The sequence below is a fragment of the Nicrophorus vespilloides genome, unplaced genomic scaffold (genome assembly GCF_001412225.1).
Source record: "Nicrophorus vespilloides isolate i.1.1-1 unplaced genomic scaffold, Nicve_v1.0, whole genome shotgun sequence".
Classification (NCBI taxonomy): Eukaryota; Metazoa; Arthropoda; class Insecta; order Coleoptera; family Silphidae; genus Nicrophorus; species Nicrophorus vespilloides.
In genome coordinates, this window is record NW_017095818.1 from 7,856 (window position 1) to 32,691 (window position 24,836).

At 31.5% G+C, this 24,836-nt stretch overlaps 1 protein-coding gene across 1 annotated transcript in view; it reads right to left on the reverse strand.

Moving 5' to 3' along the window:
- The window catches only part of LOC108565620 (Down syndrome cell adhesion molecule-like protein Dscam2), a gene marked incomplete at its 3' end in the record, with an annotated part of 101,787 nt that overhangs the window by 5,552 nt on the left and 71,399 nt on the right, over positions 1-24,836 (reverse strand). The window contains 3 exon segments of the mRNA XM_017925173.1: positions 204-350; positions 6,315-6,476; positions 9,687-10,013. Of these exon segments, the coding sequence (XP_017780662.1) occupies positions 204-350; positions 6,315-6,476; positions 9,687-10,013 (636 nt within the window).

Sequence of the window (24,836 nt, forward strand, 5' to 3'; positions counted from 1 at the left end):
ATTGGTAAACATAGATTGTGATGACACTGAAATTGTTCTGGTATCTGTCATGTGTACATAGTTGTTGGTACTCTTTATGTGTCATGTCACAAATGATGTGGGTGCAGAGTAAGAACAAAGCACGTCGCATACTGTTAATAGTTAGTATAAAATCTAATTTCCTACACATGTAGGATATACGTTATAAATCTTCTAATATTTACCTGTAATTCGTACGTTGGCAGGACTACTGACAATGACCTGTCGGCTGAGACGATGCATTGTCCTGCACCGGTAGGAAGGAAATTGGTCGCTGAACTCTAGATTGTGTATGAGCAGTTCTCCAGAGGGCAACTGATGGAACTTTCCGTCTGTAACATAGCCCCAAAACACCCGTTTACACATTTATAACCAGTAGCTACTCTAAATCTACGTGATTTATGCATGCGAGAGAAACAAACTGCGAACCTCGCACATATTCATATGAATGCCATTGCCACAACGGCCGGAACGATCCGCGAGGAAAAATCGAAATTACACGACCTCTAATTAAAAGAAAATTCAAACGGGAAATATATTTTTGCTTCAGCCACTTTCAAGTGTAATGCTCTTGCAAAAATACCACCACCGCGGTTAAAATTAATGAGGACTTTTTTGTACGTTTATAAAAAAACTATATATTATATAGTCAGTATATATGAAAGAGAAAAAAAAGTGCAACGAAAGGATTGGTGTGTGTTATTTTCTAAAATTAGTTGTAAATGAATAAATCAGTCATTTATTTTAATTATGTATAACATTAATTATTTATTTAACAATATTTATTGGCCGAATTACATTTCAGTATAGCCCTAAATTCGTGAATATTTGGTATTCTCTGTGCAGAATTGGGAGCCGAATATGAATACTTATTATTTTATACTGAAGTTCGTTGGCTGTACCGAGACAAAGTTTTGGCTAGATTCTTTGAGTTTCGCTACGAGGTGCGTGAGTTTCGTTTAGATCAAAATATGCCCGAATAACATGTCTCGATGATGATTACTGAATAGCCAAACTTGCATGGCTGATATATTCGAGCATCTGAATGAACTTAATAAAAAAATGCAAGGTCGGTATGAGTATATTTTTGCTCCGACAAATTACAGGGGTTCAAATCTAGATCATTGGCAGGAAGAGTTGCAAAAAGAATGTTTAGAAATGTACCAAAGGACTAACCATAGTACGCTTGAAAACAAGCAATTAATTGTGGATCTGCAACAACAACATTTAAGTATGTTTCTGCAGAAATTTGATCACTATTTTTATTTTATTAATACAGAACAATATGATTGGATTCGAAATCCTTTTGCAACCCGTGCAATAAAATCTACGGAAGAAGTGTCTCTGCAAATTCGAGAGGATTGTATAGAATTAAGTCACGACGGGACGTTAAAACTTCACTTTGTCGAAGTTCCATTAGATGTTTTTTGAATTTCCGTTAAGAAAGAATATCCTCGCATTCTCGAAACACCATCCCACCACTGCTTCCATTTTCGACCAAATATTCATGTGAGCAATGTCTTTTAATTAAAAATGATAAGCGGTCTTGCTTAAAAGGCCTTAATCAAGAACTTCGGGTTGCGCTGTCAAATATTGAGCCAAATATAAAACTTTTGTGTTCATTGAAACATGCGCAGGTATCACATTAATTAATCATTCATTTTAATCAATCATTTTATGTTTTTATGTATGTTGTTTTAATGAAAATTTATTGTGAAATTTGTGTATCAATTTAATAACTATATATTTTAACTTTTGGTGTGCCGCGGAATTCTAGGAACACCATTGGTGTGCCGTGACTGATATAAACCACAGATCGGCAAACTTGTAGTTTTTGATTATTAATTATTAATTAAGCATTCATTCTATTCATTCTGCGTACGGCTCTATTAATATTTGTTTTACAGATATAATCTTAAATAAGTATGAACCTATTTAAAAGGTTGCCGAGTCCTGAACTAGTTTTTATAATAGTTTGTTTGTTGTTTTAGTATGACTGTGACTACTTCAAATTGACTTGTGTATATAATTATATTGTAATTTTGTATTATAGGAAGTACACAAATGAAGAAAAATATTATAATATACTGATCAATGTTGTTTGATTTTATTTTTGAAATGTTTAGTTAGTTTATTATTCATCAATAATTGTTTGGAGATTGATGCTCTTAGTAGAGGAGGATTTATTTAGCATATTTGGAGCGTCTGTGCGAGCTAATTTGGTTAGTAAATTTTATGCTGTCATCATAAATAACACGCTGACAAGCAATTACGCGATATTATCTCTATTAATTATATTTATTAATAGAAGTTCCTCATACGCCTTGCTATTAATATATGGATTAATTAAACTATATGCATAATACCCATATAGTAATATTCAAATTTGATTAATATTCTTTGAATTCTTTCTACATTTATATATTAAAGAAATATATTTATGTAATCACATTTATTAAACAAAGTGGCCAGACGGACCTACGTGGATAGCCTTGGGCAAGATATATTTTCTTTTTAATCTAGTTTTTTTAATGGATAAATTATATTCGGTTAATTTATTATTTGTTTTCTTTATATTGGATTTTTACTCGTATAGTGTTTTCCCCATACAAACTAATGTAAAATACTATAATGCGTTCCATGCAGCAATAAAAGTATAACTTAGTCTCGATTTTTAATGATTTTGCTTTTCATATTTATGGTTATTTTTATTGTTTGGCTTTTTATTCGGAAACATACAGGTGTTATTCAATTTTTCACACAAAACATCACAATTAACAAGTCTGAACACAAATTTGGAAATACGTGTGATCACAAAAAATACTAAGAATCAAACTGTTTCCTATTCACAAACGGCGAAGAGAGTTTATATTTGTTTATATTACTTGTATCAAGCCGGGGTACTTGGTGGATTTCCCTTTATACTTTTAATATTTGTGAGGTGTTTGTTAAGCGAGGTTCCACTGTATAGAAATAAATATAAAATGTAAAGAAAATATTATTATTTTATATAATTATGTTTGTTTCCATTCTTGTTTTCTATAATATAAATAAGTTGCTATGTACTAGTAATAAAATTTCATATTTATCGAGTTACCCGGCGCACCCACCAATATAATATATCAGGAAAATACATAAAAACATTTATATTATCATAAATAATGAAAAATACTTAAATAATCAGAAGTATAATATATTATAAATTATTATTAATTAACAAACATATATTTCAGCTGTTCAAAAATAATAATTTTCTTGTCAATATGACTTAAAATATTAATAACTATAAACATTCAGTTAATAGTACAGTGGAACCTCGCTTTACAAATACCTCACTTAACGAGAAAATTAAATTTTAACAAAACTGACTCGCTTAACGATCGACATTTCGCATTACGAGTGACCTGTTACATCATTTTCAAAACTAGTATGCACATAATACGTGTATTTTTTGAAGATATTAAATATCTTCGATTTTTTTGTCATCTATGTTTATAGCGGATTATACTTATAAATATAATTTGTGTATGTTGTTAAAGCAAAACAAAAATGTATTGTGTCCAACCATTATTATAGAAAAGAATCAAACTATGTACGCTTTTTTATATAAAAAAATATATAAAAAGTATAAAGAGACCCAGGGTCATTAGAAGTAATATAAACAAATGGCGTAAACTCACTTTACCGTGTTTGAATGTGAAAACAGTTCTCTGGTGTTAGTAGTTATTCTAGTGAATCTTAGAGTTATTTGTGATCACACATAATTTTAAACTTATATTCGGACATGTTATTTGTGATTTGTGCAAAATTATAAAACACTTGCATGTCTCCGTATATGAATAGCAAAATCATTAAAAAGCGAGACCAAGTTATTTTTTTTTTCTCCGGCATGAAAAACATTATCGTATTTTACATTAGTTTATATAGGGAAAAAACTATATGAGTAAAAATCCGGAAATTCTGGTACGGATTATGCTCGTTAATCGAGGTTCCACTATATATATATGATATTTTGCAGTCATTTGTTAATTAAAGTTTGTAAAGAGATCTGCTTCTACATTCAATGTTTATTAAGGTAATTTACTTTAAACTATTATTTCGCTTAATTTCCAAATTAAACTTTTATAATGAAATAACGAAAGTTAAAATATATAATTAGATTAGTTTTTATAATCTTCTCGCAGTTTATATAATTTTTCATCATAAATAGTTAAAATCTTCTTTGAAGTGGTTTATTTATTTAGGTTTTGGATATTCTATTAAAAGTTATTTTACTTGGTGGACGAAGTATTCATTTTGTATATTATATTTTAGTTCAAGTCAGGCATATCTTATTTAAATTATTGTGGCCTTTCAGTTTAAATTGAAATATGTGCATAATCCATTATACGACTAGTAGTAGTTTTTTTTTTCAAGTAACTTCCAATAGTTCTATGTATACTGTAATAAAATTAATTAGATATAATAGGTAAAAAGTATTGGAAGCATCAAAAGAAGTTAGTCCAATAAAATATCAACAGAAACTGAATTTTAGAAGTCTGATGGGAAGATCGAAATATTTAATGTGTGGAAAAAGGGAATTTTGCTCAGCGACCGGTTGAACGAATTCCGAACTACTTTCTCGACCATGAAATGATCCAGCGGACCCAGCGACAAGGTTTTTAACTCAAAGGGTGAGGGCAAGGGCGAGGGCGTCGAGGTGTACCGGAACTCCCGAAATATATCTATATTATAAATAGCGACCGTTCCATTACTGGGCATCAATTAGATACGAACGTATGGGCAGCGAGCCCAAATTTTGACGCTGATTTTAATTGGGTTAAGTCATGAATGCGAAGCGAAACCAAACATATTTATATTCGCGATAAACAAGTTTTTGTTGTGCATTTGACAACAAACTCGAACAGCGTCGAATCGATATTTCATTTAGCTTGCAAAAGGGAATTTACATATCAGTGATTAATTTCGTTCCATTTCCTGGAAACCCCGTGAGATCCTGAATGCGAGCGGAAAAATTGTGCGGCCCAAAAAATATGAAATAAAAAGTTGCTAACAAAAAGCTTTTCGCTCGGTCTGTTTCAGCTCTGTTTATTTGTGTTCAATGTAATTTACGGAATCGCGTTGATTGTATATAAACCCGTACCCGTTCCTCTCGGCGGATGGGAGCAAAATCCGTGGTCGGAATTAAATAGAAAACTTTTCACGGCTCGAGAGCCCGAGAAAATTGTATTGAATTACATTACAACTGCTTGCAGAATACTATTTTCGAAAAATTGCGATTTCATATTCAACGGTTTATTTAAGTATTCAATATGTATATGAATATATAATACCACGCAATATCTATTTGAAATAGGTTTAAATTAATTAACATATTTCACAATAATGTTGTGACTTTAGGACGAATTATAAATATCACATTAAATTGAATTACCAATAAAGTAAGTTTAGGTTTATGAAATAGCTACTGAAATATTCATCAATTTTTTACAATCGCAATATCAAAATACGATAACTTAAATTCGATTCTAATAAATGAATATCTTGAAGCACCTTTATAAGCGCATAACATATCTGTAGGCATACTGTAAAAGGTTATGTAATAAACAACTAAATACATATTACTATAAGGTGTTTTATTCACATTCAACCCATGAAGTATTCATGTTTAAAAGTGTATGAAAAAATGAATTATTCAGATTATGAAACTTATATCAAAACAGAAATTGAAAAGATAAAATATATGAATCAAATAACTAATACACGAAAATTAAAAAATCCCAAGTAAATATCTATAGCTATATAGTAAGTAATAAATATTTTAAAGAGTAGAAGATTTCGAAATAGATTTAAACTTTTAATTTGACTTAATGTATTATGTAATTTATGATGCTCTATTAGAAGAAGACGAATATGCAGTAAAAAAAACTATAATTAGTATTTATTTGTTTTACAAAATCAATTGTTCCCGCTGTTAAAATATTAAAGAATACAATATTCTATTTTAAAAGTTTTTTTTTATTTCTCTTGGTTTTAAATGGTACATTTCTATAAGTATGGATCTGAATAAGTATGCTAGCTAATACTAGAAAGCTGCAGGAAATGAAATATTTTTTATAAAATCTATAATGTACGTATGTACGAGAAGAAATATGATTGAACTGTATCTATTTGAATGATAATATGCGAATGAAATGAGGGTGGATAGGCAAAAAAAAAATGTGTATCGTGAAATTTATTTTCTAGGCATGCATAATATATTTTCTCGAGTGAGTGTGTGGTTTTTGTAGACGTACCTCCTTGTAGCGAGGGATAAATATAGAAAGAGGGCTCTTGAACCCACGATATAATCCTGACCAGATCCTTCACAAATGCAGGAACAACGCATTTCAATACGGCCGTGCACCCGCGCGCAGCTCCCTGGACCTCCACGTCCACTTTGAATGCCTGCGTGACCACTGTAACAGAAATAATACATATATACATACATATATACGAGAAAAAGGACGAATTTCGCATGGACGAAAATTCCTGTCACGTTTGCCTTTTACATTTTGCGAAAATTATCGCGCGACGCATCCTTTTTCCGCGCGCTTGCACATTCATATTTAATTTTGCTAATTCTCACTTTGCTCTCCCTCTCTCTTCACCTCTTTTGCGCTCTCTTATTTACTTACTCTTACTTTCAGTCTATCTCTCTAAAGCTAAATCTCTTTCCAACATCCTCCACTTTCTCTTCTCCACTAATTATAATTTATTTGTCAATTAAATATGTACACATTCGGAAATTGCGCTGCAGCCATATTATTTAATTATTTTCACTCGGTGCATTTTAAAGAGACCTTTAATGCGAGCAGTTTACGTAACACTAACAAAAAACGCACATGAAAAGCGAAGAGGTCACAAATAGTTATATGATCTTCAAGATAGTTCGTAATTGGGTCTTTTGTTCGCAGACAGCCCGAGACCATAATAAAAACTGCAATGGAGTTTTTATTAAGTCCATAAAATTTTACAATTAAGAAAGCTGTCCACTTGTATTCTGTGCTGCAGCCCGTGCGTAAACTTTGCTGAATAGAAGACACGACCGCTTTGTAACTTGAATAAGCATTATAGTGATTTATTTGAAATTTACTTTACTTTCAACAGTTTGAAAACTACAAATTAAATTAAAGAAAGGCGTTACATCATTAAGAAAAAACAGTTAGAAAAGTCCATGTACACGCCTGATTAATAAATGATTATAGAAAAATGGTTAAATATCAGTATTTTTTAATGATAATTATATCCAGAGAGAATTTTTATGAAGATTCCAGAACTGAAATAGTGACATGCAATATATATATATATAAATATATTTACCAATAACTATTGATATATTTACTTTCATTTAATGTATATAGATTGATTACATATGAATTAATTAATTATAATAAAATGTTTTAATTCACAAAAATGAAAGTTTTTTACTTGCAAATATGATCGATTTATATTTGTGGGGTAATGATTTTGCGATAACTATGCAAGATGTCGGAAGAACTGAAATGCGGAAAAAGGGAGATAAATAGAAAGTTGACGCGCAATGGCTCATTAAATTTGTAATAAAACGATGCAGGATTCATCATTTTACGATTTGGTGTAAAAATGTTATGACCTTTAGTGTGTCGCATCTGGGGCTTCTTGCTCGCTTTTTCCAGTCGCGCCGAGCGTTGAAAAATGCTCAGAGATTGATTTAAAAACGGCAATGGGTAAATAGATCAAATGACATATATCAACATGGAATATTGTAAATGTAAAATTATATTAAGTCTCTAAATATATTTAATTATATAGTATAATGATATTTATTGAAATAAAATTAAACAAAAAGCGCTATTGACAAGTTTTTCTTCCCGTAATTAAATGTAATATATTTAAAACTTTAAAATATTTTTTTTAATCGGGTTAAAGAAGATTCTTGTTTTCGAGACCAAAATATATTGGGTAGTTATGTATCTTACATCAGCCAAGATCCAATATTGTAGTTTGAACATTTCATAATGTTGAAATCAGGTTATACGTTGTAGTTTTTCTTCTAGACATTCATTAGAGATATGTTGTTTATGGCTATTTCACTTCATAACTTATTTTCAGTTGTAGCATCACGTCTTGTACAATCAAGCCAAAATTTCCAATAAAGAACTACAATATAAAGGACTGAAGAAATTATGAAACTAGAAGATACTAATTTTAATATTAATATTGGGGCGACTCATAGCCGAATGGTTAAGTCGTGCTACCCACGATTTCGTGGTCGCCGGTTCGAATCCTGGTCAAGCCAGGCCCTTTGTGAGCCCCCTCGGTGCTTGCAGCAATGAATGAGGTTTAGCATATGGATCTTCAGCCAAGTCAATGGACAATGACAGTGTTAAGGATAACAGCATATTCAGTGAAAGGAAATAGTGGAATCGCAGAGCATCAATATACTACTGAAGTTAACCTACAAGACGACAGCCAACCTACAAATTAAAAAATCATCATAATGGTAACTATCGACCGTGATATTAAATTTACTCAATGTTCACATTGATGAACAGATTGTGAATAACATTATACGACATAAAAAATATTAGTGTTGAAGATCTACTAAATTCGATATATTGTACTTAATGTACAATTAATCGTACGAACGTACAATTATGTTGTTTGTACATCTGTAGTTTCAGTTAAGACTGAAATAAAATTAAAATATGTAGTCGCTTATAACATCTTAAGTGTAAGTCGTTCGTTCGAACGAAGCAAAATATAAATGTGATAGATAAATGCGTTGTTTGTCACTTTCAAACGTTAAAGATTATTCAGTTATATTAAAGTTGTCTACCCTTAATACTTATCACATATTAGGACTTGACAATAATTTGTTAAATTGTCAACGTTATAATAATACTAATGGACATAGTTAAAAAACTAGTAAATTATTTTATACGTTTATATTTTTTATTATTTTTGGAATATTAGTTTTATTTTTCGAATTGATTTTGTCAAATGGTCATAAGTAAATATGTACGTATTATAAAACGTAATTTGATTGAGCGTTGACTGTATTTACAAAATATTTTGTTACGAGTATTTTACTTGTATATACTGTAGAAACGTCTGATAAATAGCAAACAATTTTCATAAAATTGAGTAAAATTAAAATGTAATGTCTGTCGTGTCCTGCATTTAATATGTGCTTGCTATTTCATACGTCTTTTGATGGCAGTAAATTGTACAGTGGCGATGGCTGCTAAAAACTCTGTGCGGTTTTATTAAGACTTACTTGCGAATTTCAATGGTTCCGAGAGAAAGACGAAAGAGTTTAATTGGAATTTGTTTTTGCTTTGGGGCCGATTGTATGCTGCGGTAACGAAAGAAAGGGGTTGGCTGCAGTAAGTAACTGGAGATGGCAATTTTACAGTTTGCTAAAAGTTTTCTTGTGTAGTCGGCGCAGTGGCGGTGTTTTATGTATTAAGGAAATTGGTTTCTTTCGTTTGCGTTTAAGATGATTACGTCGGTGCAGACATTAACTATATATACACACATACATACTTACGTATATATGTGGATGTAGTATATAGAAACATGATATAAGGAAGAGAGGGTGTGTATATACGTATATAGTGGTTATACGTTGCCATTGAACTTACCGGCTCTGACTTGAACGTCCCTGCTAATAATCCTGCCGACGTTATTCGAGGCGACGCAACGATAGACAGTGCTGTGGATGTCTTGTCGATATGCGGCAGCCGCGAACGGAAGTAGCACTAAAGTCCCGTTCCTAAGGACCCTCCGGATCCCGGAAACGTCTCCGACGGAAGTCCCATCCACTGACAGCCAGTCTATTGACGGTTGCGGACTACCAGATGCCGAGCAATCCAACCATCCACCGCTGGAGTTGGAAAATTCCAGCCTCGTCGGCGGCTCCATGACAAACGCCGGCCCTCGCAGATGCGAATCAAAACCCTCTGCAACATCTGCAACAAAGAAAATAGTAAAATTAGCATTATGGACAATTATCTAAAAGTATTCATCACATTTATTTATTTTTTATTATAAAAAATCAAAATTTATAAAGATAAACTAAAACCTAAACTAAAATAAATAAATAAAATAAAATATTATTCTTTCTTTGTAAATAAAGAAATGGATTTCTAATATATTTCTGACATCCTCTGAAATTTTATGGACATATTAAATATTCATGTAGAGAACTGAGAAAATTTGGCTTATAACAAAACAGGAAGGAAACCTAATATATCGTATTCAATTATCTAGAATATGAAAAAGAAAACACAAAATTAATTACATAACATATTACATACATATTTATATATATTCGAGGCAATATATATTAGAGGCAATCCTCAAATAACTTGATAAATAATTGCACCAATCCTCTTATATCACTATCACGGTACTTCAATTAAGTACTTTGTATAATACCTCACTCTATAAGTCTCTATCAACAAATCCATATGATTTTTAAGAAGTATCGATATTCAGACAACGCGTGTCATGGTAATCTGACGTTTAGTTTACTCGTTATAACCACTGTAAGTTACAAATGGTAGAAAAGTGGTTTGCTGATTTTAAACGCGGTCGTACAGACAGAAATGATGCTGAACATGAACATTTGATCATGAGAGTATAATGCCGAAAGAGCTAAAGCTTACAGGGGCATTCAACCAAATAATCAATAATATGTAACCTATCCTATTTGTAATAAAGACACTGAATATTAATAATTTGATCATGAGAAAGCTCTGTTCGAAATGGGTACCGTGTTTACTCAAAGTGGACCAAAAATAACAATGAGTTGATGATTCCGAGCCCTGTTTAGAAGCGAAATAATAAGGATTTTTTTATGTGGTGTGTAATAATGGATGAAACCTGGATCCACCACTATAAACCAGAAAGAGATTTGGCTCCAATGAAGAAGTGATTTCCGAAACTGAAGCGTATTTTGAGACCAAAGATAAATAGTTCTACAAAAAAGGTATCGAAATGTTAGAGAAGCGTTGGAATTAATGTATCACTTTTTGAGGAGACTATGTTGATGAATAAAGTCGAATGTTGCCCAAAAGTTGTTGTTTTATTAGTCATCCTACGAACTTATTGAGTGATGTGTTACTTTTTTCACAATTATCGATAGCAGTACTTTTCGTCATTGGGAAAAATCTTATATAGTAAAAATAAAATATTGAACAGAATAACTATTTATCTGCAGTATCGAAAACACGGTTTTAGAAGTGTTATTCAAGTGTTGAGTGTATTTATTACTTAATATATTGTATATTTAAATAGGAACATAATTCTATATTGAAAATAGAAAATACATTTCGGATTAATTTCAAGTACGTCCAGTGTTTTTTAGTAATAGAAAACGTGTCTTGAATCGATATTAGTCTGACCCGACACCGGTTCTCCAGACCCATCACCACCACTGTCAGCTTCAAGTGTTTCCGATAAAAATCCTCATAGAATCTCTACTGAATCAGTTGAAAGCTTTAAGAAATTGTCATTGTTATAAATATAATAAATGTATGATAATCAAATTATCATAAGTGATTTTGAAAGAATACTTTAACAGAAATAAACTTTAATAATATTATTGATGGATTCTATTCTGTACAGGTTCTATTCTAATAATATTTATTCAAGCCAAAATGTAATGAAAATATTAATGATTGTTTTCAGTAAATCTGATTGACCATGTGTGGATTGACTATAAACTTCTTTGTGCTTGCAGTTTGCTTCGCATCGAAGAAATTCCCAATCAGCGCGTAATTAAGTTATACAAGACGAAACGATAAGTTCGGAGGGAATAATGAAAAAGTTTACCGGCATTCGCCGCTTTCCCATGTCATGCTGAGCCTCGTCGTCTGCACTTCTCTTTTTCTTTCTCGCATTCCCTTTCCTTTTGCTGGAAAGCAATTTCCTAGACAAAATGAATGCCGTGTAGTCGCAGTGGTGGTGGTAGTAGTAGTACTAGCAGTAGGCCGGTGTATATTTTTCCCCGTTTTAATAGTAAGGGTAAATCACCACCTTCCATTTACTGGGCCCCTCCACGCCCTCGTACTAATCACTCTAGAGCTTTCTCACAAAAGCCTCCAGTCTTTAAAATACACACGCCCGCCATTTTTCTTTGTCTCTTCCACCTTTCATCCTATAACACATACACACATACATACATATCCATACTACGGTATAAATGATATTACATATATGCGATGGGCACGTTCAAGATTGCATTAAAAAATTGTCGCCGTTGCTCGGATTATTTTATTATCGCGCACCGGAGACAATCGATTTTAAGCAGGTGTCGGGGGTGGCGAATTTACATATATGGGCTTAACCGGAAGCAGTTTGACGCGAAAAGGGCCGGACTCAATTTACATTCAATCCTTGGGCTAATTAAAGGTTTCTGCAAACACATCCACAGATTCATTTTAAGCAAATACTGTTGTGAACCTGCAGAAACACCATCGTTTAGTTTGATTCCAATTGTTATTCTACTCAAACTATTGCAATGTGAAGTTTACATAAAGTAGAGTTATGGATGTATGGTATCAATTACTTGTAAAACATATACTTTCATGGACACAATAAGTGGTTCTACTAATTTCCAATTTAATACCGTTTTTACATACTCGTAAGCAATATACTATCTACTGATATTCCACTCTAATGATCGGTATTTGTTTTCTAGGTCAGCCTTTATTGAAATGCACGTCTGAGTATTCTACTTAAGGTGATCTAGATAATTTTTTTTATATTATATTTTATAAGTCAGACTTATTATGGTCATGGATGCTTTATATCAATTAACTACATTTCATCGCGAAGAAGGAAGACCAAAAGTTTTGTTACTGTAAAGAAGATAACAGACAGAAGCAATCTATTTTCAGATTTATGGGAGTACCGGAGGATACAGAAGCTCAACAAAGAATGTAAACGACATTGTAGACCAATTAACAATATCAGGAACAAAGGCGGATTCAGAGAGACATGCGAGTTCAGAGGATAATCAACTTTGAAGAGTAATATAAGTACAGGTCCTGGATGTTGACGAAACAGGAGTAAGGTTTAAAAAAGCTATTTTGAATATTATATCTCTCAATTAAACTAAATAAAAAATAAAGTCAACTCAATTTTTGTAATTAATTCAAGATTTTTTTAACTGCCATTACTGGATTTGACTTCAATGATATGAATGAGATTAGAGGAAACCTCTCGCATAGGGGCCATGGGTGGAGTCGTGGTACTGTGGGATTCTTACCTCACTAAAACCTCTACCCTTCATCATCAGTATCTAAGTCCGGTGTTTTAACATGTCTCCGCAATGCAGATTGTCTGAGCAAGCTCTTCGCTTCTGCGTGTGTCACTTTCTTCCATCCGTTCATCATTTTCCTTCATAGAGAGCACCCCTTCTACGTATATTATGACGATGTCTCACTTTCATTGGCTCTTCAGCACCTCGCCAACGAACGTCTCTGGTTCCACGTTCTCCAAGATTTGCTTCTGCATGGTGCATCTGCAGCATCTAAAGAACGTGTGTTCTGGGATGTTATCTTCTTCGCAGAACCAGCGCTTTTCATCCTCGCTATAAAGTGGAATGTTGTCTCGCCGTGCTTTCTGGAAATCCAGGGTCTTAATTCTGGGATTAGGCGATGAGTCCAGGCTCCCTTCTCTGAACTATCCCATTTTTTCTGCCACCTTTTAGCAGTCTTGTCCTAGCAGTTTTCTTGTGTTCTTCAACCTGTGGTCCGCGGACTGTCGCCGGTCTACAGACATTTTCCACCGGACCACGTTTATTTTAGCTCTAATTTTTCGTGTAAAATTTATCTAGTTATTTATAATTTATTGTTAAGAAATTACAAACTGAATATATTCATTACAGTATATAATGTTTTTTATTTCTTTTTTAAACGTTTGCCGATCCGCGAATTATTTTTGATATTTTTGCCGGTTTTTCTTCTACATTGATTCATATATAATTGATTTCCAATTAACTATCACGGGTGATTACTTAGTAGGTACAGTTTTACATACAAACACTTATATATTGTATTATATCTCCAAACGCTTTAGATATTTTCTAATTGTTCTACATGATTTGAGCTTTTATTATCGATATTGTGTACTATTTTTTTTTTGTAGAATATATTTTTACTTTGCTCAATTAAAATAAAAATATAGTTTGTTTTCAAACTAGACTATAGTGAATCCGAACTGATCGAAGCCACCCACACACTATACGAGTCATTTCTGTACTCGTTTACAAAATTTCAAAATCATGAAACCATCAAAATATTCAATTCTAAATTGAATAGTACTAAATTAAATAATTATAATTAGCAACTGCACATTCGATGTAGGTTCGACATAAACAAACAAAACAATTTATTATTGTTTTGGTGCGTTTGTTCCATTTCATGCGAGTGAAAATTAGCGAACACTGAAATTGGTCTAGCGTAAAATTGTAAATACGCTTCGCAATTTTTCTCATGGTATTTTTTTTAATTCCACGCTCCGAAAATTATTTAAACAAAATTATGTTCACAAACGCTGTGACCTAAAAACTGAACGCTCGAATTTTATCCTATTGGAAATTCATCTTTGTTTCCATATTTGCTTTTATTTTAACAATTCGATAAAAAAAAAACACACACATGCACACACAATACATTGGTATTTAATTAAACGCACAATAACGGAAAATAAAATAGGATTTATAAAAACAAAATGCATATTCGGACTGAATTCAATAAATGAACGTTAGCAAAATATGGACGAGAATAATATTTGCGAATTCGATTTATTTCATTTTTATCTCTGCGAAATTATTTATTTGATGTATATGTTTTTTTTTTTCAATTTGTGCTAAATTTGCTATTAAAAAAATTAAAATGTATATTTTTTTGGTTTGATACAATACCATTGTTTTGTAGTAAATGATATAGATTTAAACTATTAGTTTAGCAAGTGTTACACAACATTAAAACAACCTAGTATGATCTGATAAAAAACAATAAAGAATATTTTAAATTGAACAAAAAAATTGAGCAAGTATTACAAGTAGATTTTTATATAAACATTATTATTTGCATAGTTTTGATTTTTTTCTATTTGGCTATGTTTTTTTAGCTTCTTATATTGTCATTAGTAAGTTCTGTATTAATTCTAGATTTATCATGGTTTTCATGAATGTGTATGAATTGAAGTATAACAAATATAATTTTATTCACTGTAGATGCACGAAAATTGTATCTCGAGATTTGATATTTCGCAAGTTTATATTCTCTCCTCTTTTTCTTTTTCAGCTACTTCCTTTCGTTGTAAGTGAATATTTCTGAAAAAGGAAGAGCGCTACGTGCGAATCTCATATTTATATTTCCATCACGTCCTTCGAGATGTTCTTTCAGTTGAACGCCTCTAAGTAATGCGCAATAACGCATAATGGTCCTGCTGATTACGCAACATTGCTGATGGGGAGAGATCGCGCGACCCGTGCAGAAAACATAAACTGAATATTCCAGATCTTGGGTAGTGTCTAAGAGGTGGATAGATAGAGATAGATGGGATGGGCTGTGGGTATGTGTTGAAGAGAGTCGGAAAGAGGACGACAGGGGTGAGTATTAATAAAATTTCATTCAATCGTATCTGAATATTCATGAAACGCGAAGCACAAAAGCAGTCGTGTATCCTAGGAGCGAAATTCTAACAGCCAATATTTATTTTCCTATACGTTTATCAGATTAATCCTTAATTTAAAATCCTACATTTTCTGAGGATGCTTCCTTAAAGATGTAATAAAATAGTATATTAACAAATTTTTCTTTTAAATTAACTTACAATTTTAATAAAGCATTTTTTATTTTGTAAAGCATTCAAAATTTAAATATTATTTTGACATTAGTTATTACAATTTATTATTATTCTATTAGTTCTTTTATTTATAATTAATACATAGAACAAAAAAAATCGTAAAGTTCATTAAATTTTGTTTAATAAAATACAATATTTGATTTCAGAGTTCCTTTCAAAAAACCTGTAACTTTATCTCATAGAAGATGTCAATATGACGAAGCATATTTTGAATTATTATATGAACTAATATTAATGTATTTCTTTCAGAACTATATCAAGTTGTAATTGTGTTCCAATATATTTTTATTATATTATTCTTTTATTACAAAAATAACCAAATATAATTACATTAGCATATGTATGATATTGTGTCAATTGAGTATAGTCATTGGTAACTGAAACTAATAGTACAGAGTATTATTTGGTCTTAGCTTAGATTTAGAAAGTATAAATCGAGGTTGTCGCAATTGAGTCAGCAATCGGCAGTATACTGGAGAGAAATTGGATAGGAAATTACGGCAGTCTAGGCAAGGAAATGGGAATACTTCCAAATCTATGGTTGACATTATTTAGTGCACGAACAGAAAAATCTTGTATGTTCATTCACCAATTTTTGTATGTAAGACTACTTCACATGTTTTAAATAGACATCAAAGAATTATTATTTATAATATTTCAATGTTCATTATTTTCTTCATAGTTTTTGAGTATGTTTTCATTATTTTAAATATATGTTTTAATTGCTGATGCATTGTAATTCCAATAAACTTGTTTTTACAATATAAATAGTAGTTAAGTCTGTTAATGTCCCTATGTATGATTGCATTGTAAGTACTTTTGTACTTACACGATGGTATGTTAACTAAATGGAAAAAAATCGGAAAATACCCCTTTTTAAACTTTGGAATGTACATATCGATCAGTATTAAGATTGTCATGGCACTGTACATAATTGACGGTCCTGATATCAATTACAAAATAAGAATATCATCTGACAAAGTTAAATATTTAATTATAAAGTCACATAACAAGTTAGTATAGTGTAAGTACCGTCAAATTATAAACGTTGACGAAGGTATCATAGTTTTGTCACTGATTTTGACTGAGTAACCTCAAAAGACTTACGTCAATTATAAACTTTAAACGCCAATACATTTCTTATACATATTTTAATAAATCTTGAAGCGCATTAGGATAATACGTGATATTGTAACAAAATTTATGCATACTTTACAAAATAAGTTGAGAGACACATTTCTCACAATTGTTATAAACTGTTTATAAATTATTAAAAATGTATAAGAAAAGTTTAAGTATGTAATTGACGTAAGATATTTGACTTTTCAGTCAGCGTCCATAAAAAAATTCTCGCAACAGGCATATCGATTTGCGCCGTCCTTTACTATATATTACGCAAAAACGTAATTAGTTATGGTATATAGTTTCTGAAAATTAAGCATAGCTTTTATAACATAGTATATCTTAGATACGTGACTCCAGGTTTAGCTTTTATCGAAAATTAATTTGTTAGAGATTAAGTATTTGTGTGGTATATTCTTATGAACTATGCACTTTTAAGTTGAAACTTTATATCAAACTGTTAGCAGCAATGTATATAATTCGTTTGTGTTTAACTGTGTCCAGATCCTTGTACTTTTATCGAACAGATTTGTATACCAAACAAATTTATCTCAAAAGTAATAATGAAAAAAATTGAAAAAAAAAGTTTATAGCAAATATTGATGGGCTTGTATAAAATAATTTAATCACTACTTATTTTTCTGCAGGAACTTTTGTAATTTGGTTTTTGTTTTCTAAATATTTAGCTGCAAAGCTATCACCTTCTGAATGTAATACATTTTTAACATCCATCCGAATATCTTCTTGTAATTTTGCCGGATAATTGTCGGGTATTAGCCTAAAATAGATTTTTTTTTAAGTAAAATAATGCTTGAAATTGTGGATTTTGTTATCAGAGGTAATGTTAACCTAGGTATGACTATATTGGATTTATTTTTAAGGTAAATATTCAATATTATTATTGTAAATAAATAAAATAATATAAATAACCATGTTTAAACGTATGCAATAAATTATAATTATTATTATAGAATGATATAAAAAAAGGATAAAATTAATAAATAACATTTTTTCTACTCTGAAACACAGAGGATTTTGTTAAATTGCAAATATTGTTAATAAAATCAAAGCGAAATAGATGTACGCATATTATATGTATTTTTTTTTGCTGTGCAACCGTTTGCGTAATAATTTCGCATGTAAAATAAATATATCGAAAATAAACACAAACGTATAATATTTCGAATTGCCGATTCGAGCAAATATGTCGAGTGCGTGCGTTTGTGTGTGAGTGTTTGCATCGAATTTTGCCGGCAGCAGAATAATCATCAAAACAAAATATAGCCAATGACATTTAATTTCAGTTAAAATTACTGCGCCTGGAATTTAATTTCAAACTTGATGCGAACTGTGTCAAATATGGGTTCCGAAAACAAATGAAAAATAAATAAATGTGCGCGTTGCAGAGCATTGCAATAAAATCGATCGAACACGACCCCATCCACTCGATCCGAATATGATATCCCAAACGTCTACCCTCTTCTACCTTCGCTATTTTTCCATCTCTCTTGTCTTCAAATTCGAAGCCATACAATTCCAAGGTTAATTAATCGATTGTTAATTTCACGCACATATATATTGTTAACTTGTCTTTTAGCTTAAAGCAATATCAATTCCGGCATCGTGATATGACCCGCACCTGGGCCTTCCCATTTTCATATCCAATTACTTTCCTTTCTTTTCCAAACTCCTTTCAACTTGCTCTCATATTTCTGGCAATTTACTTTAATTAGGGAAGCGCAGGTATACGCGAGTATCTTCTTTAAAACGACTCCCGCCTGTAAGAAATACGCTCGAAAGTTTTCCTGCTACACGAGACGAAAAGAAAACGAAATAACAACAAGAACAACGATTGCGAGAAGGGAACAACAAACAGCGCGGTAATTTACTTTTCTTCTTCTTTTACTTTTATTGCTCTCAACCATTTGATCTTTCCGCGTTAATTACGATGGAATGAATATTGAGGAAAACGCGATGCCAATGAACGTTGAGAATGCGATGATCCGAATCGTCAAGGAGATAAAGTGCAGGAAGAGGAAAGTCGCAGAATGTTTGGAAGGAAAAGGGTTTCGCTGAGATTCGCGATGTGATTTGCATCAGAAGTTGAACATTCGTATCGTGTACTATAATTTAATACGTCTTTAAAATAAGAGCGCACAGACCTTAACCATGTAAAACACTGGTTCAAGAAAAGTAATATTACAGACAAATTCATTTATGTGACCTTTGCTAACACTAAGCAGATACTAAAAAACATCTATTTACATCTTTTTAATAATTTAAAGTCAAATAAGTATTAGCGACAAATAGAACTACAATAAAATTTTGAATATAATACAATTTGTACTCATTTAATACAGTAAAAAATGGTTGTGCATATTATACTTGCGTATATAAATTATCATTTTGGAAGTTATGACATTGATTAACGTTTTTTTGTCTTCGGTTCGTTTAAATTAAAATATTTTAATTTTGATATGTATTTAACTTATTGGTTGTACTTCTTTGGAAAATAATTTAATTAATGATCTTTGAAACAGTAATTGTAGACTATTTCATTTATTTTTATTGAAAGTTATAACTTGAAAAAAGGATGTGTATTATAATATAAATAATGAATAAATATAAATAATTAATCGCAAAAAAGATGTCTAGAAAATTCCGTCCTGCATCTAGACGATAAGAATAATCCATTCCAAATAACGTTGAAGAGGAATATATAAAAATACAACATAATTCTGATATCTCAACTATAATAGTTTTATTGAATTCTTTGCATAAATAGCGTAACGTGGTTGCACAAGTAACTTACTTGACGTTTAGTATTTAAATACAACCCGTTAAATTATTTTCACTTGCATAAACTAAATGCGTACCTGGTAAGTATAATATTTATATTGGCACGGTGGGAGTATTTTAACAAGTAAATATACGTGATAAGTTACATAAACCAACTTGATAATTGACTTCACCAATTCTATTTAGATATAGTGAATCATAATTTTTTAAACATAATGACAGGAACATAAATGTTTTTGTTCTGTGAAAAAAAGTGAAACAACTAAACATCTTATTGAAAACAACATTATGGTACTATATAGATTTGTTTTAATAGTAATTTACTATTTAAATTCTTTATATTCTAAAAAAATGTATGGTATTTTGGTGTGTCTATATTCAAGTTTATTTTTATTTTTGAATTAACTCTTTGAAGTGCCAAGTTTCTGGACCCAACAAATTTCTAGACAAATGAATCAGTTAAATACGCCAACTGAATCATTGATATAACTAAATTAAAGGATAATTCCTCTTTCCTATACATTTTCAAAAAGGTAAAGTATTTATACATTTCTATTTAAGTAATAAAGGGTCTTATAATCGATGTAATAATTAATAAATTAAGTGTTAATTTAGTTAATATAATAATTATTATTATATTATAAAATAATAATTATTTTACATAACTTGATATATGTTAACAAGTGAGAATGTTGCAACAAATATTATATTTTTAATATGCTTATTTTCATTATATTATTGATCTTAAATTATTCAAAATTATCTAAAAGTATGTATCAAACACATAACAATTTAAAATCACATAAATATCTTGCGTAACTCTTTGAGGGGCCAGAAATTTTTTTTAGACAAATAAATTAGACAACTTCGTCGACTGAATCAACATCTAATGGTATGGATTCAAGTTTCATCTCTTGACATACTAACCAAATTATTGTTATTGGTTATAAATTTCTTGAACCATAAATTCATCTGAATTTTATCGTAATTCAAATTATTGGAGTAAAATAAATATTTTTTACCATGACATCGTTTTGCATATGTCATGCTTAAAGCCACTTGCGTATTTCTCACGTTAGGATCAAAAACATTCCGTTTAACTAAGTGCAATGTCATGTGTTAGTAAATGAAAAACTAAAACTATATATTATTTTAGAGAATCTTTCACTCTATATTTTTTTTATGTCGTGTAATTTTATTCATAATCTGTTAATCAATGTAAACATTGAGTAAATTTAAGATCGCGATTGATATCATTCATTTGACTGTCCATCTATGATGAACGATGGCTCTATTGCTGCAAGCACCGAGAGGACTCACAAAGGGCCTGACTTGACCAGGATTTGAACCTGCGCTCACTAGCTCGTGCGTAGGGCGACTAAACCATGCATGTCTACCATATACAATTTAATGAATGTTTATTAAAAAAAAACAACTTTCAAAGGATTTATTTTACAACCAAATAAATGATGCGATGAATATTGATAGTCGGTTTAGTGGTATGTTTGATACTAGAAGCGATAAAACTTGAGCAAATAGGAAATTCTCTTTTTATATTTGCCGGGAGAGAAAAAGCTGTGCCAGGAGGAGGAAAATCTATTATAAATCTTGAAGCAACAGTGTGCTAATGTGAATTCGATTCAGTAAGTTTCGAAGTAGTATTGCCCGTTTCTTCTCAATGATTTCGTTGCTTGGATTTTAGGCGTTCGTTGGGGAAGGATGTGAAGGGGCAACGGCGGTGGAGGCGGCAATAGAGAGATTGATAACTTCTGTGCGCGCCAAAACAATTCCATCTCGAGTCCATTATCGGCGCCAAAATTCGCACACACCGATCAACAAACAAAAAGAGAGCGAATCTTGACAAATAGCCCAGCAAATCGTAAGTAGCGCCTTTAGTTTCAATTACTTCCGGACGGCAAGAAATTGCCGGAGGGGTGTCCCAAATGAAAAATAATTACGGTTAAGGTTAAAGAGGCGAAACGTACGCCGACCGAAGGGACCAGAACATCTGTCGCCATCAACCCTAAATAATTAATCAGCAGGACATCCTGGGGAAAATAAAAATTTGTCTTGCGTTTAGGCTACAGCTATGCTGAACGAAGGAACAATAAAAATGGGGGGACGGTTGGAAGGATGCGCCGCCGGAGAAGAGTATTGCGCGCGTTTTCCTTTTTAATTCATCGGATTTTATGAAGTAGTCTCGTGTTATGGGGAAAAACATTTGCCGTGGGGATGCAAGTTGAATGGAAATGCGAATCACGGGGGAGAAGGAAAAAAATACGGATATCAATTATCTTAAAAGCCCGTGAAGAACGTCGAGGCACAGTGAATTTTTCCTCTCACTCTCACCCCTAGAAATGGAAAATAAATATTGTTTTGTGTGTGTGTGCGTGTGTGCTTATACTTTTGCCTCTTCTTCATAAATCGAAATGCAAGGGGTGGAAACTTGGTGAAGTGGGCGTGCACGTATCGGGAATCCGGGATCAACAGCCCAGGAATTGTTGTTGGGGTTGTACATCTTTACATCGCCGGAATTTCGAAGTCTGGGCGCAATCAATCACCGGGCTTTGGAATACAAAGAGCGTGGGAGGATCAGAAACGACACTAACGCGCCAGGAACGTCAATAATGGCGATTTCTCCATATATTATGGCGAGCGAAATGTTGCTGCGCTCCACCGCATTCCACTAATCGAAAATATCGCCGGTCCTAAATCTCGGATTTCATGTGAAAAAAAGCATAATCAATAAGATTGATTGTTCAATTGATGCACACATCCATTACTATTTTTTTTTTCCACTCCGAATTAAATTTCCCATATTGATTACGCAATCCAGGTTAGCGGTTTTAGTGATTTATGGTGTTGTGCGCTCAAATTATGAATGCATTGTAATTGAAACAGAAAATATACGGCCTCGTTCACTGAGATTAAAGTGCTATTTGGCAGTGAAAAATATTACTTTTCAATAGTAAAAGAATGCGCATAAAATGCATTTTAATGCACATTAATTACAATCAATGATTTACTAAACAATAATAATCATATTTATTGAAAAAATCTAAAAATAAAAATTTATATAGTAAATACAGGTATCCCCCGACTTACGAACCAGTTCCGTTTTAAAGGGTTGTTTTTAAGTCGAATTAGTTCGTAAGTCAGGGGAATTACCACACTTGGTTTTTACTTTTATATATGTTAAAATCCGCATTACTGAGTGCATAAATTTGAAATAATAGATTAAAATGAACAAATACTTACTTACAAATAGTAGACAATATAAATATCGAAATTGTTTAATAAAAACAAATGCAACAAAACAGATAGTACATCTTCCAAAAATCTTACATTTTATTAAAGAAATTATCAATTTTTGTTGGACAGTTAATTTTTTATCACTACATATATCTCCTAGTAACAAGTTAGATATTTTATAATTTTGTTTGTAAGTCTGGGAGTTCGTAAGTCGGGGGATAGCTGTATATGATTATAAAGAAGAAAAATTTAATACTTTCTTCTCGGGAAATAATATAATATACAGTAGTACTTGAATAGAAAGAAAATAATGGTCATTCATTCAAAAATAAGGTAATCGATGTGATCGAAGTGAATGACCTAAGTTAAATATTGGGAGTAACTAAAGTTGTGTCTATTAATTATAGAAAATGTGTTCAATGTGTGAGTAAATATTAAATTTGATAATTGCTCTTGAGAAGAATTGATATATGAATAAAGTAAATAAGAACTATTGAGAATTATTACCTTAAGAAATCTTCCTCTAAAACAAGAATTACCAAGCCCAATTAGTATACTCACTATCTTCTTTATTTTATTTTTTCGTGAAATATCAAATAACACGCTGTCCTTTTTAAATATAGTAAAGAATAATAATAAACAAAATATATTGTATACAATACTAAATACCCGTAATGTAAAGATTATATGAATTGTCATATATTAAACACATGCAAATATGAAATAAAATAAAATTTAGATTGTTAGATTACCAACAATAACAAAATTCATAATTAATATTCTTTATGTTTGGAGATATTTTTATATTTCTCAATATAATATGAAGATTTTCAAATAGTAACAAGCCACCAACATCAGCAATGTCATCTTTTTCAAAATACGGTAAATATAAATATGAGTAAGTGCTATAATTTAAGATACACCTGTTGAAAACGTCCGTTGTTAACATAGTCAATACTATTACATATGTCTATGCGGACCATACTTTTATCGAACGTTGATGGTCGAATTTTATATATTATATATACAGTCAACCCTCCTATAACGCGGTACTCTCAGAATGCGGTTTCCATATACCGCGGAGCGACAGCCTATAACGCGGTACTCTTACAGCGCGGTTTCCGTTCAACAGCATCCCATAAGTTCCTTCCGCGCAGCATATGAATTATTTCAAATGGTTCAAGCAATACAAGATGATTCTACAATTTCACTCCCAGTTACAGAAATAGTAAACCTTGCTTCTAGTTTAAGCGATGAAGAATTTGCAGTAAACGATCAGGATGTAAGAGAACTAGTACTCGGGGAAGAAACTTTAGATGAAGAAGAACTGATGGAATTAATTGATGCATCCACCTCAAATGCATTGGTAAACGAAAATAAGGAAAACGAATGGGTGCCAAATCTCGATTTACAAGATGTGAAAAAAGGGCTAAATTTGGAAAAAGAATTTGAACTTCATTTCATTCAAACTGATCGTTTAACGTTGCGCAGCGCAAAGTTTAAAAGAAAGTTAAGAATTTGCTTAGCTCCCTATAGAAAGGTTTTAGTGGAGTTAAAAAAAAGCTACAATCGAAAACCAATGTGAAGATGAACTAAGTGATGAAGACATTTTGCCCATTAAAAGAAGACCAGTTAGGCGACTCATATATGACAGCGAGAGTGTTGAAATATTACATAATTTTACAAAAGTCTTCATTGTTTTTGTTGAAAAACAGTCTTTTAGTTTAGTTCTTGTT